Raw genomic sequence first — 15,852 nt, 5'->3', positions numbered from 1 at the left:
GGTGAGGCCACCAAGGTCATGGCCAAGAGAATGTGAACTCTCCTCAGTGAGTTACCTTAAAAGTTAATAGTCAAAACTGGGCATGGTGGCTTACGCCTGCAGTCTCAGCTACTCAGGAGTCTGAGGCAGGAGGATCACTTGAGCCCCGTAGTTTGAAGTCCAGCCTGGGCAGCATAGTGAGAACCTGGCTCTTGTTAAAAAAAAAAAAAAAAAAAAAAAGGTTAATAGTCAAAAGGAATCTTTCAACTCATTTATCTAGTCAGTTAATTGACTAGCAAAAAGGAAAACTACTGCAGTTGATTGGTATTAATACCACTACTAACTAATACTAACTAATAGTAGGACTTAATATTTTCAAGTGACTTTGCAATCTCTGTGGTTCTTTGAGGCAGAGTAACAGATGTGGACCTCGCAATCAGACTGACCTGGGAATCCTACTTAGTTCTGTCAGTTCTGGGCTATGTGACCTTGTGCAAGTTAATATATTCTCTCTGAACCTCAGTTTCCTCTTCCACAAAATGGAGATAGTTACGCAGTTGTTGGGAAGAATAAAATAATGCATGTAAAGTACCTGGTTCATAGAAGATGATAATTGTGTGTTAAAGGTACCTCCATTCCCACTCTGCCCCTGCTAAACCATAATCTTTTCTGTCTTCGTGTCGACCATGTGAAGGGCGCACATATCATTAATCTTATTTTACAGATGCGAGATGAGGCTCAGAGTTTTTCCAGCCAGGCCTGCCTCCTACCATGAATCTCTATCTGTGGGGTCCAGGCATCAATATTTTTAAAACGTCCCCAGTCGATTCTAATGTGATTCTAATGTGCAGTTTCGAGAAAACCATGCGCTCTCTATTGCTTTGACGGTGTAAAATCGAATGTTACCCCCTGGTTTCAAACTAGAAGTCTTCCCAGTAGCAACAACTTCTTTCTGGGCACACTCATTCATTCATTCATTCCTTCAATAGGTATTTATCTAGTGTCTACTATGTGCCAGGCACAAGCAGAAGAAAACTTCTCAAACGTTAAAAGTTAAGATGTTACTGAAATGAATGCTCATAGATATGCATGTGGAAATAAGAGCTGACATCTTCCTTGCCGGTATCATTAATATTATCATAGTGAATTTAAGAATAATTTATAAAAAGGAAGCTGTAAGATTACTTGATTTTTGCTTCTTTGGTTTGCTTAAGTAAAATATGGGAAAGGAAATGCTAAAATTTTGAGCTAACTCATATTCATTTAACCTATCAGCAGTGCTGAAAGACACTGATGAGTTATAGTTGTGAGGACTGAAATCATAGCCAGCAGGCTTCATTGTACCCAAAATAGAAGCTACATTGTTGATATTTTCCAGAAAATTTCACCTTAGCCCTGTTAACTGAAGTCTAAAGGGTTTCCTGCTTTGGTTTTAGGGGAATGATATTTTATTTGGCCACAACCTGTGTTGGATGCAATAGAGCCCCTCCATCCTCCCCTCCATAAATCACCCTCACTCCGAAGATAACTGGAATCTGCCCAAGAAAAGTGCATTAATTCTCCTGCTCTTTGCTCCCCTAATTACTGCACAATTTTGCGGCTACATGACTTGTCAATCACGTGAAGCTAAGTCTGTTTGCCTCTGCCTTTCAGCTGGATTCCTGGTAATGAAGAAAACAAACAGAAAACAGATGTCCATTACAGATCTTTGGATGGTGAAGGGAATTTTAACTGGCGATTTGTTTTCCCGTTTGACTACCTTCCAGCCGAACAACTCTGTATCATTGCGAAAAAAGTGAGCTCTGAAATATGCCGCTGGGAAGTGGGTATCACGGATCTTCCTTAACTCAGAAACTCATAGAATGCTGGAGCTGCTCAGGATCTCGGAGGTCACTGAGTCCGGCTCCTTCTCAGCAGAGATGGGGAATCTGCCACCTTGATACTTGTCCAAGGTCACACTGCTAGGACAGGTATTTGTGTAATTAGGAAGCATGAGGAGCACAACTTTCTTTCCCCTCACATACTCACATACTGGTGGAGAAGGATAAAGGGTAGAAGTAACGGTTTTGTATTAGTATAAACAACAACCCAAGTGTGTTCTTTATGTGATGGGGAGACTGATGTCTTCCCATGCTAGGCAGAGTCAAGCAGAGGCCCAGTATTAAAGTGGGTATCCTTCCTTATCAAACTTCCACATCTGCTTTACCTCCTTCAGAGGCACTGCCATGAGGGCTCAGGGCCCTCCTGGTCTTAACTAGTTAGACTTTCAGTTACAGAACTCAACTCAAACTGGCTGACACCAGAAAAAGGATGTATTGGTTCACATTACCAAAAAGTCCAGGGGTCTGCTGGCTTTAGGCCCGTCTGGATCCCACAGTGAAGTGATGATGACTTTAGAAATTGGTTTCACCCTCCACACTCTTCCCCAGGAGATGGTGGCAGCCCCAGCTCACACCCTGTCCTCCCCGCAAACCTCAGCAGAAAGAGAAGAGTGAAGCCCTCATGGGGCCAACCAGAGTTCTGTAATTGGGCCTCAATGTCTCTGCTTTTGGGGGTCATGTGCCTATCCCTGAACCAACCATTGTTGCCCAGGGATGCTCTGATTGTCCAGGCTCTAGAGTTAGTGACAGAGGCAGCTTCTCTAAAATTTGGGGAAAAGGGGAGTCCACTAAGGAAAATCTGGGTGCTTTCATTCCAAAAAAGAGGGCCTAGAACCTGCAGATGTCTTCTATAGATGCCCTGTTCCATTCCTGCCTCCACATTCTGTCAGCTTCTCCTTCTCCCCACACCTGATCAGAATGTACCAGCCACCAGCCCTGTGTCGCATTAGGCCTACCCTCTGCTGGCCCTACTCAGTGCTAATGCTGTAGTAAGCACTATTTTTTGTTTTTTTGAGACAGAGTTTCACTGTTGTTGCCCAGGCTGGAGTGCAATGGTGCAATCTCAGCTCACCACAACCTCTGCCTCCTGGATTCAAGCTGTTCTCCTGCCTCAGCCTCCCAAGTAGCTGGGATTACAGGCATGCACCATCACGCCCAGCTAATTTTGTGTTTTTAGTAGAGACGGGGTTTCTCCGTGTTGGTCAGGCTGGTCTTGAATTCCTGACCTCAGGTGATCCACCCACCTCGGCCCCGCAAAGTGCTGGGATTATAGGTATGAGCCATCGTGCCCAGCCAGCACTGTTTTAATACCAGTGGGGTGAATGCCTTCAAAGGGGACTTTTTTCTTTTTGAGATAGGGTCTCACTCTGCCACCCAGGCTGGAGTGTAGTGAGGCACTCACAGCTCACTGCAGCCTTGACCTTCTGGGCTCAAGCAATCCTCCCACCTCAGCCTCCCTAGTAGCTGGAACTATAGGCATGCATCACCATGCCTGGCTAATTTTTGTATTTTTTGTAGAAATAAGGTTTCACTTTGTTGCCCAGGCTGGTCTCGAACTCCTAGGATCAAGCCATTCTCCCACCTTGGCCTCCCAAAGTGACAAAGGGGACTTTTAAGAGGCACAGAAGCTCAATGTGATATCAAAAATGCACACTTTCAGATGGTGTGGCATCAGGGCTGATGGTGGGGATCAGGGCTTTAGGTATGGTTACCTTTCCTGTTTACCCACATCTAGGGCCGGACCTCCCCACACCCTGTGGTGCTTGGAGCATGATCCTACCCAGGACAGTCAGGCAGCAACAGATAACAGCAGAGTGGGCTGCCGAGCCCCTCAGAGCCAGGCTCTCTGAGCCCTGCAAAGGAAAACATTACTGGAATATGAAAAACAACCCAGTAATCTTCCTTCAAATTCATGAAGCACTGGGAAATTCCCTTTTCACTGGGGCCAGAGGAACCTAGGTGTACCTGACCTGTAGAGATGTTTAGTCTTAGCTAACATTGTCTGAGGCAATGGAGGCAAGAACTTGCAGGACACTTACCTAGTCTTCCTTCAACCTATCTCTAGCATGAGGATCTGAGGGTCTTAAGTGACCACAAGCAAACAAAAGCCAGTGGTTTGTTTTGTTTTGTTTTGTTTTGTTTCTGAGATGGAATCTCTCTCTGTCGCCCAGGCTGGAGTGCAGTGGTATGATCTCAGCTCACTGCAACCTCCACCTCCCAGGTTTGAGTGATTCTCATGCCTCAGCCTCCCAGGTAGCTGGTATTACAGGCATGCACCATCATACCCAGCTATGTTTTGTATTTTTAGTAGAGACGGGGTTTCACCATGTTGGCCAGGCTGGTCTCAAACTCCTGGCCTTAAGTAATCTACCCCCTCGGCCTCCCAAAGTATTGGGATTACAGGAATGAGCCACTGCACCCAGCCCAATGGTATTTTTCAAAGGCCAAAAATCTCAGACATTCTAAATCTGCACTGATAAAAGAGCAGAAGTAGAATCTGGGCCCCAGTCTCCTTACCCCCATGTAAAATGAGAGCACACTCAGACATCTGTGTGGGTGGGAGGGTGGGTAGAAAGTTGCTGAGCAGAAGTGACACCCCAGTGGGTGATACTGTGGGCTGATCTAGAATGCCTGGCCTTAGGAGGATATCTAAATAGGACATAGTGGTCTTTGGTGGGGAGATGAGTCACTCTCCAACCCCCAGGTGGCAGTGGGAAGTCACACTGATAGGGACATGGCAAGAAATCTTCTTCTTTGGGAAATACCTGGGACATTCTTTCAGTTGCCCAGCTTGTGATTTCCTGGGGAGCCTGACTGCTCTCTGTACAGATAGAGTGGAAGGATTTAGGCCCAAGGGAGTGTCAGGGTGGGGGTGCAAAGGAGAGAAAGGCCCCAGGCTTTGATGCTGTCTTAAGGAGCTAAAGGTGAGTGTTTCAGAGTCATCGTGATCATGTTTCTTTTCGTTTTAGGAGCATTTCTGGAGTATTGACCAAACGGAATTTCGAATCCCACCCAGGCTGATCATTCAGATATGGGACAATGACAAGTTTTCTCTGGATGACTACTTGGGTAGGGCTTACATTTGGATCATTGTTTCTAAGAAACTGTACTTGGAATTAGTGAGGTCAATGAAAACTTGGAAGCAATTCTTTAAATCTTCAATACTTTTTGGTAATGGGGGCCTGGTAGGGGGACAGGGGATACAGCCAGTGCTTGTGTGAGCTCTTGGCAGTGCAGGCTGACAGTGAGTGCCATCCCTTTTCAAGGGCTCTGGTGAGGGTCTTGCACCAGCTCCTGTCTGTCTGTGAAGACTCAAGTCCTGTTTCTGCAGGGGGATGCCACACTCCTACATCCACTTTCAAACCAGCCACTCTCTCCTCAGCACCTGAGAATCAGCTCCTACCCTCCTCAACCTGTTCCCAAGTTACCAAGGTCCCCAAACCCCCGCCATTTCTCCTGTCCCTAGGCCCATTCTCCTCTGTGGTAAGGGCACTAGTTCAATGCACCCTTAGCCCGGGCCCTTTCCTCTCCTGGCACACTCCTCCCTCGCCCCCCATGGCACTGTGCTCTCCAGATTTTCACTCTCCCATGCTCTGGTCTTGTCACATTAGCCAGCTCTGTTTCTGCATCCCACTCTATTTTTTAATTTTTTTATTTTTGGAGACGGGTCTCTCTTTGTTACCCAGGCTGGAGTGCAGTGGCACGATCAAAGCTCACTGCAACCTCAACCTCCTGGGTTCGAGAAATCCTTCCACCTCAGCCTCCTGAGTAGCTGGGACTACAGGCATACGAAACCTGGCTAATTTTTTTTTTTTTTCACTTTTTAGTACAGATGAGGTCTCACTATGTTGCCCAGGCTGGCCTTGAACCCCTGAGCTCAAGCAATCCTTGCACCTCAGCCTCTCAAAGTGCCAGGATTACAAGCATAAGCCACAGCGCCTAGCCTCCCACTTTTTGAATACAGGCCTTCCCTGAGGTTCTTCTGCTCTCCTCCAACCCGCCAACCACCCCCTCCAAGGATTTACCCACTCTCACCTCAGTGGAAGGTCATGCTTCAACTCTCACCTTTCCACAAAGTATGGCTCCTAAACCAGGACGTGTAGCCTGCGCTCTCATAGTGCCTGCAGTACGGTCAAAGGAAATCGTTGTGAGGGTCATTCCTGATTCCTGGCCAGAACCTCCCACCTTTATATCTGGCTGGCAGTGAGCCTGTACTGTGACTGAAATCTCACTCAGCATTTCTTCCCTGACCTCACCCCTGCTCTCTTCAGGAACTTATTTAGCAGCTCACAACCCTTCCATTTCCCCAGCCACCCAGGCGAAAGCACCCGGAGTCCTCTGCGGTTTTCCTCCTCTCTTTTCTCCCCACGCCCCGCCAGCCACTCCATTCTAGCAATGTCATCTGTTTTATCACGCACACTTATTTTCTTCGTCCTGTGATCTCTGCCACTTGCCAGTTGAAACTCACTTTCTGCTAGCCACATGTTACAGTAGCCCCTGACTGGTCTCCCTGTTTCCACGCTGCTTCCAGGGGTCCCTCCTGGCAGAGGAAACACCCACCAAAGGCTGTGTCTTATTTATCCCTTTTCCCCGCACAGTACCTAATGCAATGGTTTTGACTAAGTGCTTAGTTAAGAGGTCAGCAAATAAATGAGTATGCAAGTAGGCTTACATAAAGTATAGGGATAGTAAATTCTAGGATAATAAAGGGTTTGCCCTTGGCTTTGTTTGTTGAGACAGAGTCTCACTCTCTCACCCAGGCTGGAGTGCAGTGGCATGATCTAGGATCACTGCAACCTCCACCTCCTGGGCTCAGGCGATCCTCCCAACCTCAGCCTCCCAAGTAGCTGGGACCACAGACACACGCCACCAAGCCTGGATAATTTTGTGTATGTTTTGTAGAGACAGGGTTTTGCCATGTTGCCCAAGCTGGTCTCAAATTCCTGAGCTCAAGTAATCTGCCCACCTCGGCCTCCCAATATTGCTGGGATTACAGGCATGAGCCACCATGCCTGGCCTTCCCTTGGAATTTAAACAAAACTGTCAGACAACAAATAAAGAGAATGACTGTGTCTCAAAATGCCAAGTGAGCACATAACCAAAAGGAGAGGGGAGACAAAAGCAGTCATAGGTCAAGAAAGGCTAAGGTCACGTGTCTTATGGGTCCACTATATGCTGAAGGGTAGTCCCTGAGCCTGACAGTTTAAAGAGAAAATGCCACAACCTCCTTGTTGCTCTTTGCTGCCACTGCTGAAGGCCAGACTCTTGCCCCGTCATCCATAGACTTGACCCCACATCACAGATACCATTTTCTTAACGAAAGGGCTCACAGGAGTTCCCAAGCCTAAAACACACTTTTCCCTTACCGTGGAAGTGGTACTAAAGAGTTAATGCGGCCGGGCACGGTGGCTCATGCCTGTAATCCCAGAACTTTGGGAGGCCAAGGTGGGTGGATCACATGAGGTCAGGAGTTCAAGACCAGCCTGGCCAACATGGCAAAACCCTGTCTCCACTAAAAATACAAAAATTAGCTGGGCATTATGGTGCACACCTGTAGTCCCAGCTACTAGGGAGGCTGAGGCATGAGAATCGCTTGAACCCAGTAGGCGGAGGTTGCAGTGAGCTGAGATCCCATCACTGTACTCCAGCCTGGGTTATAGAGAGAGACTCAGTCTCAAAACAAAAAGAGTGAATGCCTCACATCATAGAAGGGACAATGTGCTTCTCCAGACACTCTGATTGAGGCTAGGAGTCTCAGTTCCTGGTGAGCGTTTTCTGTTGAGTCATGTTCCTTCTCAAGCTTCTGTTTCTGAGGTTTTACTAGGAGAGTCTTGGACATGCACATTTCATGCAGCATCCTGTGTTGGTTTTTTGTTTTGTTTTTTTTTGAGACAGAATCTCGCTCTGCTGCCCAGGCTGGAGAACAATGGTGCGATCTCTGCTCACTGCAACCTCTGCCTCCTGGGCTCATGCGATTCTTGTGCCTCAGCCTCTTGAGTAGCTGGGATTACGGATGTGTGCCATGGTGCCCTGCTAATTTTTATATTTTTAGTAGAGATGGGGTTTCACCATGTTGGCCAGGCTGGTCTTGAACTCCTGACCTCAAGTGATCTGCCCACCTCAGCCTCCCAAAGTGCTAGGATTACAGCCGTGAGCCACTGTGTCCAGCCAGCATCCTGTGTTCTAAGCACCTATTGTCTTTACCCAAAGCCAAATGACTTCTCTGCTCAGGGCAGCTCAGAACTAAAAGGAAAACACTTCAGATCCAAGGGCCTTGAGTTGAGTGAAAATTGTATCTGTAGATATTTCATTACTTTGAGTTTAAAGAACTCTGTTTATGCTCATATCTTTGAGAAAGAAAACAGGAGATGCTGTGCAGTGGACGGCTATTTCTTCGGCCATTTTCCTTCCTAACTGGAAAGACTTTAAATGTCCACCAGGCTCCCTTTCTCTAACTCACCATTTACCTGTTCAAAATCACTGTGTGCCTCTCTCCTGACAAGAACGTTCTGTTCACTTGTGAACAACAGCTGATCCACTTGAAGCTCATTTGGACTTACTGTTGTTTCCTTGGCTAGGTTTCCTAGAACTTGACTTGCATCACACGATCATTCCTGCAAAATCACCAGAGAAATGCAGGTTGGACATGATTCCGGACCTCAAAGCCATGAACCCCCTTAAAGCCAAGACAGCCTCCCTCTTTGAGCAGAAGTCCATGAAAGGATGGTGGCCATGCTACGCAGAGAAAGATGGCACCCGCGTAATGGCTGTATGAACATTTCCTGGTTCTGGTTGAAGATCGTTTATGCCTTTTATCATTTAGGTTTTGCCCTTTTTCCATAGACTTACTCCAGATAAAATGAGGAAGTTTTAAATTGGTGGGAGTTTAAGTTATGGGAACAGTTTGTCTTTGGGATATGTTTGCCTTTGTCTTACAATATAAGGTGGGAGATGCTGTGAGCATGTGTTTGGAGTCAGAGGAAGGTGAAGAAGTTGGAATGGTCAAAAACTAGAAGCCCAGGTGGTTTCACTATATTTTCCTTTCTTCTTCATCAGGAAAGTTAATTAATGCTAGGCTTCTAGTACAATTTCGTATGGAAAAGGGAACTTCAAATTTGAATTTTTCTCATTAAAAAAAAAAGGTGGGGCTGGGTGTGGTGGTTCATGCCTGTAATCCAAGGCAGGTGGATTACCTGAGGTCAGGAGTTCGAGACCAGCCTGGCCAACGTGGCAAAACACCGTCTCTACTAAAAATACAAAAACAACAACAACAAAAATAGCCAGTAGTGGTGGTGCACACCTGTAGTCCCAGACACTCAGGAGGCTGAGGCACAAGAATCACTTGGACCCAGGAGGCATAGGTTGCAGTGAGCCAAGATCGTGCCACTGTACTCCAGCCTGGGTGACAGAGTGAGACTCTGCCTCAAAAAAAATAAAAAAGAAAAAAAGGAGAGGTGAAGAAGCAAGGTGTGCTGGCATTAGTTGAATAAGAAGGCCATAAATTACAAGCAAGTTGAGGAACTCAAGATGTATTTTGATCTAGAAGCAATAGTGTGGGTTACCATGCCATATCACGAAAGACTACCTAGTTCATTATGCATTATTAAAAATAGCTAACATTTTTGATCATTAATTTTGAACCAGGCAGCATGCCAAGTACCTTACATTCATAATCTTTTTAAAAACAACCTTGGTGTATAATTTACATAAACTGTATTCATTTAAAGTACACAATTTGATGACTTTTGACAGATGTAGACACTCATTGAACCATAATCAAGATCCAGAACCTTCCCATCACCCCCAAAATTTCTTTGTGCTCTCTCTCTGCAGTCCATTGCTCCCTCCCTCCCTGGTCCCAGGAAACCACTGACCTGCTTTCCGTTACAATACAGCAGTTTGCACATAACCTCACTTAGTTCTGCTGACAACGCCATGAAGTAGACATTGTCCCCACTTTAGCGATTCCAAAAACAGTCTTGGAGAGATCGAGCAACTTGCCAAAGTCAGAAACCCAGCTTTGTCTGACTTGTAAGGGTAGAGGTCATCAGGGCTCTACTCAGGGCCAGGGCTTCCCAAATTGTTGGTGACCTTGCTGCCTTTCCTGGCTCTTAGAAAGTCTGTTACAAAGTCTGTTACAATCTTAGGTATGGCTCACTATAAAAGTGGGCAGGTTTGTTGCTTTTTTTTTTTTTTGGAGATGAAGTCTCACTCTGTCACCCAGGCTGGAGTGCAGTGGTGCGATCTCTGCTCACTGCAACCTCTGCCTCCCAAGTAGCTGGGACTACAGGCGCACGCCACCATGCTGGCTAATTTTTTTTTTTGTATTTTTAGTAGAGATGGGGTTTTGCCATGTTGGCCAGGCTGGTCTTGAACTCCTGACCTCAGGTGATCCTCCTGCCTCAGCCTCCCAAAGCGCTGGGATTACAGGCATAAGCCACTGTGCCCAGCCAAAAGTGGGCAAGTTTCTAGACCACTTTCACTTTGGTCTCACTGTTCTCATTTGCACATGAGGACAATAATTGTAACTTTGTAGGGTTGCCATGAGCATTACATGAGATAACCCATGTAGAACATTTAAACAGTGCTGGGAGCATCACTCAGGAACCTGTGAGCAGGGAGAAAACATTCATTCACTCACTCATTCATTCATTTATTGAGCTAGTGTACATGGAGTACCTACTGAATGCCAGCCACTGTGCACAGTAGGTGACAATGATTGATAGGCATGAAGAGATATGGCTCTGTTCTCTTACTGGGAGCCTACAATAATGCTCAATAAATGTTAGATATTGTTATTAGTGGTATTCAGGTTAGTCTGGGTCCAAGTGAAGTTACATAGGAAGGTGTGTGGGGAGACAAGGAGACCAACGTGAGAATGTTAGAGTGAGGGGGATACAGAAAATGAAAAGTAGGGAGTGGGGGAAGCAATATGTCCTCAAAGTTTCCCACACAGAGTCAGTTCAGAAACACATGGAAGAGGAAATGGGATGAAATCTCTTGAGGAAAATTGAAGGCAATCTAAGGATTGTTTTACAAGAATAAAAATCATTGCTCGGGGAATACTCCTTGGGTTGAAGTAAAAATATTTGTGAAACATGATGTCATATGTTTAACCTGCTCTGCTTTACTGAAGGGGAAAGTGGAGATGACATTGGAAATCCTCAACGAGAAGGAGGCCGACGAGAGGCCAGCCGGGAAGGGGCGGGATGAACCCAACATGAACCCCAAGCTGGACTTACCAAAGTGAGAGGCCTTCTTTGTTCTCCCACTCCCCAAACACCTGCAGGCTGAGAGCCCCCCTTCCCATTGGCTTAATGGGATGGATTAGCTTTTGTGGTCCTCCTAATCTGGTATTTAATAGTGGTGGGTGGGGGTGGAGAGGTTAGTGATCTGGCTTCATTTTAAGAATTCTCCTTTCCAGGAAACCAAAGTTCAGCATCTTAGGAAGCTGTCATAGGTTAAAGAGCCTTTCTCAGTCAACGAAGGGGAACAATATCTTTTCTTGACCTTATTAATGTGATTCTTTATTCCTGAAACTGTGTTATGCTCTGGAATAAAATATGCATCCTTCCTGAGTTGGGTAGGTGATACTGTTTCTTTGCAATGCAGTCGACCAGAAACCTCCTTCCTCTGGTTCACCAACCCATGCAAGACCATGAAGTTCATCGTGTGGCGCCGCTTTAAGTGGGTCATCATCGGCTTGCTGTTCCTGCTTATCCTGCTGCTCTTCGTGGCTGTGCTCCTCTACTCTTTGCCGGTAGGAGCCCCCCTTCCTTGGCCCCTTGTCTTGGCTTTCTTGTGAGTTGCGGTTGGTCCTCCCCCTTGGCATCTGCCCTGACCACTGTGCAGAAGAATGACCCGCTCAGCAGCATGGGGTTGCAACCCTTCTGCTTTGGGGAAATTTAAAGTAATGTCTCTTGTAATTAGAATCACATTCTCAGGGTTTCACAAATTACGAGCAGAACTTTTCTTTATGATCTGAAAATAACTTTGGTTTCAGGAATTCTAGGAGAAATCACTCAGGTCTTGGTCAGTATGTCTGGACTATAGCCAGCGTTTCCAGCTGATCTTCCTGCCTTCAGACTTTCTTGTTCCAAACCATCCTGCATCCTAATTCCTTGTCCTAGCTTCAAGAATCCCCAAATCTGGGTTCATTGTGGGTCTACATATACCCTGTGTTCCACCCAAACTAGATCATTGATCCCAACCTCCCCAAATATTATTGCCCTTATCTATCTGGATGCCTTTGCCAATTTTGTTTCTCTGTCCACATTTATCTATCAAAACCTCACTCATTTTTTAAGGCTCATGTCACGTATAACCTCCCCCTTAAATGTTCCCCTAATCACCCCAGTCATAAACGGGAGTCCAAGTAGGAGATTTGGCAGTGTGCCTAGAAGTAGTACCTCCCTTCCTCCATCCAGAGGATGTATTGCACATCTATGATAGGCTAGGAATTAAGTTGTAGTGATGATTAAATTATTGGCATGATTTGTGCCCAAGAGCAGTTCATATTCTGGGAACTGGCAGCCACAGGAACAAGGACACATGACTAAGGGAGGTGAGCTGTTATGGAGACAGAAACAAACAACCGTGGGCACCCCCTGCTAAGACAGTTCCTCCAAGGAGGGGACATTCAAGTTTGCCAAGTGGAGAAGGGATAGTCCAGGCAGAGGAAGCCATGCTCAGAAGTTGGGCCAGTGGCACTGAATGTCACAGGAGACATTCAAAAGCTCTTACTCCAAAAACACATTAATAATAATATCAGCTGGGCGAGGTGGCTCATGCCTGTAATCCTGGCACTTTGGGAGGCCGAGGCGGGTGGATCACTTGAGTTCAGGAGTTTGAGACTAGCCTGGCCAACATAGCAAAAACCCATCTCTACTAAAAATACAAAAATTAGTTGCGTGTGGTGGCACATGCCTGTAATCCCAGCTACTGGGGATGCTAAGATAGGATAATTGCTTGAACCTGGGAGGCAGAGGTTGCAGTGAGCTGAGACCACACCACTGCACTCCAACCTGGATGAAGAAGTGAGACTCTGTCTCAAAAAAATAGTATCATAGCCATACAAGTAGCAGGGGTTTTGTGTCTTCATTTTTCCCCAGTATAGTACTTCTAGTTTGTCATCTATGAGTATATGTACACTATTTTACAGCCATAGATGGTCAAACTGCTTTTTTTTTTTTTTTTTTTTTTTTTTTTTGAGACAGAGTCTCACTCTATCACCCAGGCTGGAGTACAGTGGCACGATCTCGGCTCACTGCAACCTCCGCCTCCCAGGTTCAAGCATTTCTCATGCCTCAGCCTCCCGAGTAGCTGGGATTACAGGTGCCTGCCACCACACCCAGCCAATTTTTGTATTTTTAGTAGAGACTGGGTTTCACCATGTTGGCCAGGCTGGTCTCGAACTCCTGACCTCAAGTGATCCACCCACCTCAGCCTCCCAACTTGCTAGGATTATAGGTGTGAGCCACTGTACCCGGCTGCCAACAGAATCTAAACCAGGAAAAAGAATTAACTAGACCGGGTGCAGTGGCACCCGTGAGCCACTAGAGCGTGGCACTAGAGCGTGGTAGTGGGCGCCTGTAATCCCAGCTACTTGGGAGGCTGAGGCTGGAGAATCACTTGAACCTGCGAGGCAAAGGTTGCAGTGACCGGAGATCATGCCACTGCACTCCAGCCTGGGTGACAAGTGCAAAACTCCGTCTCAAAAAAAAAAAAAAGATTCTATTGGTTTAAACCAGTGGTTACTGCAGGGCGTGGTGGCTCACGCCTGTAATCCCACCACTTTTGGAGGCCGAGGCAGGCGGATCACGAGGTCAGGAGATGGAGTCCATCCTGGCTAACACGGTGAAACCCCATCTCTACTAAGAATATAAAAAATTAGCTGGGCATGGTGGCGGGCGCCTGTAGTCCCAGCTGCTCTGGAGGCTGAGGCAGGAGAATGGCGTGAACCTGGGAGGCGGAGGTTGCAGTGAGCCGAGATCGCGCCACTGCACTCCAGCCTAGGCGACAGAGCAAGACTCCATCTCAAAAAAAAATAAAAATAAAAATAAACCAGTGGTTCCCAATTAGGGGAGATTTTTGCTCCCCACCCCCAAGAGGACATTTGCCAATGTCTGGAGACATTTTGGTTGCAACAACTTGGGGGGGTGCTACTGGCACTCGGCGGGTAGAGGCCAGTGACAGCTGCTGAACATCCTACAATGCACAGGACACTCCCCAACAAGAAAGAATCATCTGGTTCAAAATGTCAATTTTTTCTCAAGATTGAGAAACCCTAACTGAAAAACATATATACATACATATTTTTTTACCACTGTTTTTGTTTCCTTTCCAGAACTATTTGTCAATGAAGATTGTAAAGCCAAATGTGTAACAAAGGCAAAGGCTTCATTTCAAGAGTCATCCAGCAATGAGAGAATCCTGCCTCTGTAGACCAACATCCAGTGTGATTTTGTGTCTGAGACCACACCCCAGTAGCAGGTTACGCTATGTCACCGAGCCCCATTGATTCCCAGAGGGTCTTAGTCCTGGAAAGTCAGGCCAACAAGCAACGTTTGCATCATGTTATCTCTTAAGTATTAAAAGTTTTATTTTCTAAAGTTTAAATCATGTTTTTCAAAATATTTTTCAAGGTGGCTGGTTCCATTTAAAAATCATCTTTTTATATGTGTCTTCGGTTCTAGAATTCAGCTTTTGGAAGTTGCTAAATAGAATTCAAAAATCTCTGCATCTTGAGGTGATATACTTCATATTTGTAATCAAGTAAAAGAGCTGTGCATTATAAAATCAGTTAGAATAGTTAGAACAATTCTTATTTATGCCCACAACCATTGCTATATTTTGTATGGGTGTCATAAAAGTCTATTTAACCTCTGTAATGAAACTAAATAAAAATGTTTCACCTTTACACCTGGCTGTTTGTTGTAACTGTGGGTCAAGTGAGGAAGGAGGCATTTTTCTGGCCTTGTTTTCTCAGTGAAGAGAATGCCCTGGCATACCTCTTGGCCATATACCCTTTATAAATATGCTGCCCAGTTTTAGCCAGTAGGTCAAACTGAATATAACATTATAAATAAAAGCTAACACTTGGCTGGGCAGAGTGGTTCACGCCTGTAATCCCAGCACTTTGGGAGGCCAAAGCGGGCAGATCACCTGATGTTGGGAGTTCAAGACCAGCCTGACCAACATGGAGAAACCCCGTCTCTACTAAAAATACAAAATTAGCCGGGTGTGGTGGTGCATGCCTATAATCCCAGCTACTCGGAAGGCTGAAGCAGGAGAATTGCTTGAACTCGAGAGGCGGAGGTTGTGGTGAGCCGAGATTGCCCTGTTGCGCTCCAGCTTGGGCAACAAGAGTGAAATCCCATCTTAAAAAAAAAAAAAAAAAAAAGACCAGGCGCGGTGGCTCACGCCTGTAATCCCAGCACTTTGAGAGGCCGAGGCAGGCGGATCACAAGGTCAGGAGATCGAGACCATCCTGGCTAACACGGTGAAACCCTGTCTCTACCAAAATACAAAAAATTAGCCAGGCGTGGTGGCGGGCGCCTGTAGCCCCAGCTATCGGGAGGCTGAGGCAAGAGAACGGCGTGAACCTGGGAGGCAGCGCTTGCAGTGAGCCGAGATCGCACCACTGCACTCCAGCCTGGGTGACAGAGTGAGACTCCGTCTCAAAAAAAAGAAAGAAAAAGAAAAAGCTAACACTAAAGGTACTTATTCTGTGCACGGCAGTGTTTTAAGTGGTTTATGTGTATTAACTCACTTAAGGACGAGGAAGCCCTATAAAGATAGGTAACATTCTCAACCCCAGGTGTAAACCCGTTTTCACACTGCTATAAAGATACTACCTCAGAAAAAGCACATTATAAACAAAGGAGGTTTAATTGACTCACAGGTCTGCATGGCTGGGGAGGCCTCAGGAAACTTACAATCATGGTGGAAGGTAAGGTGGCAGGAGAGAGCGAGCAAACAGGGCAGATGCCAG

General features: G+C 46.2%; 1 protein-coding gene across 1 annotated transcript in view; it reads left to right on the top strand.

Moving 5' to 3' along the window:
• The window catches only part of MYOF (myoferlin), a 175,752-nt gene extending 160,974 nt beyond the window's left edge, over positions 1-14,778 (top strand). The window contains exons 49-54 of the mRNA XM_004049799.5: positions 1,633-1,774; positions 4,829-4,928; positions 8,438-8,628; positions 10,996-11,105; positions 11,472-11,619; positions 14,206-14,778. Of these exons, the coding sequence (XP_004049847.5) occupies positions 1,633-1,774; positions 4,829-4,928; positions 8,438-8,628; positions 10,996-11,105; positions 11,472-11,619; positions 14,206-14,244 (730 nt within the window). The 3' untranslated portion in view covers positions 14,245-14,778. The remainder of the gene's footprint in view (positions 1-1,632; positions 1,775-4,828; positions 4,929-8,437; positions 8,629-10,995; positions 11,106-11,471; positions 11,620-14,205) is intronic.
• Positions 14,779-15,852: the final 1,074 nt, after the last annotated feature.

This window comes from Gorilla gorilla, chromosome 8 (assembly GCF_029281585.2).
Source record: "Gorilla gorilla gorilla isolate KB3781 chromosome 8, NHGRI_mGorGor1-v2.1_pri, whole genome shotgun sequence".
NCBI classification, from domain to species: domain Eukaryota; kingdom Metazoa; phylum Chordata; class Mammalia; order Primates; family Hominidae; genus Gorilla; species Gorilla gorilla.
This window is presented reverse-complemented; position numbering and strand designations above follow the sequence as displayed.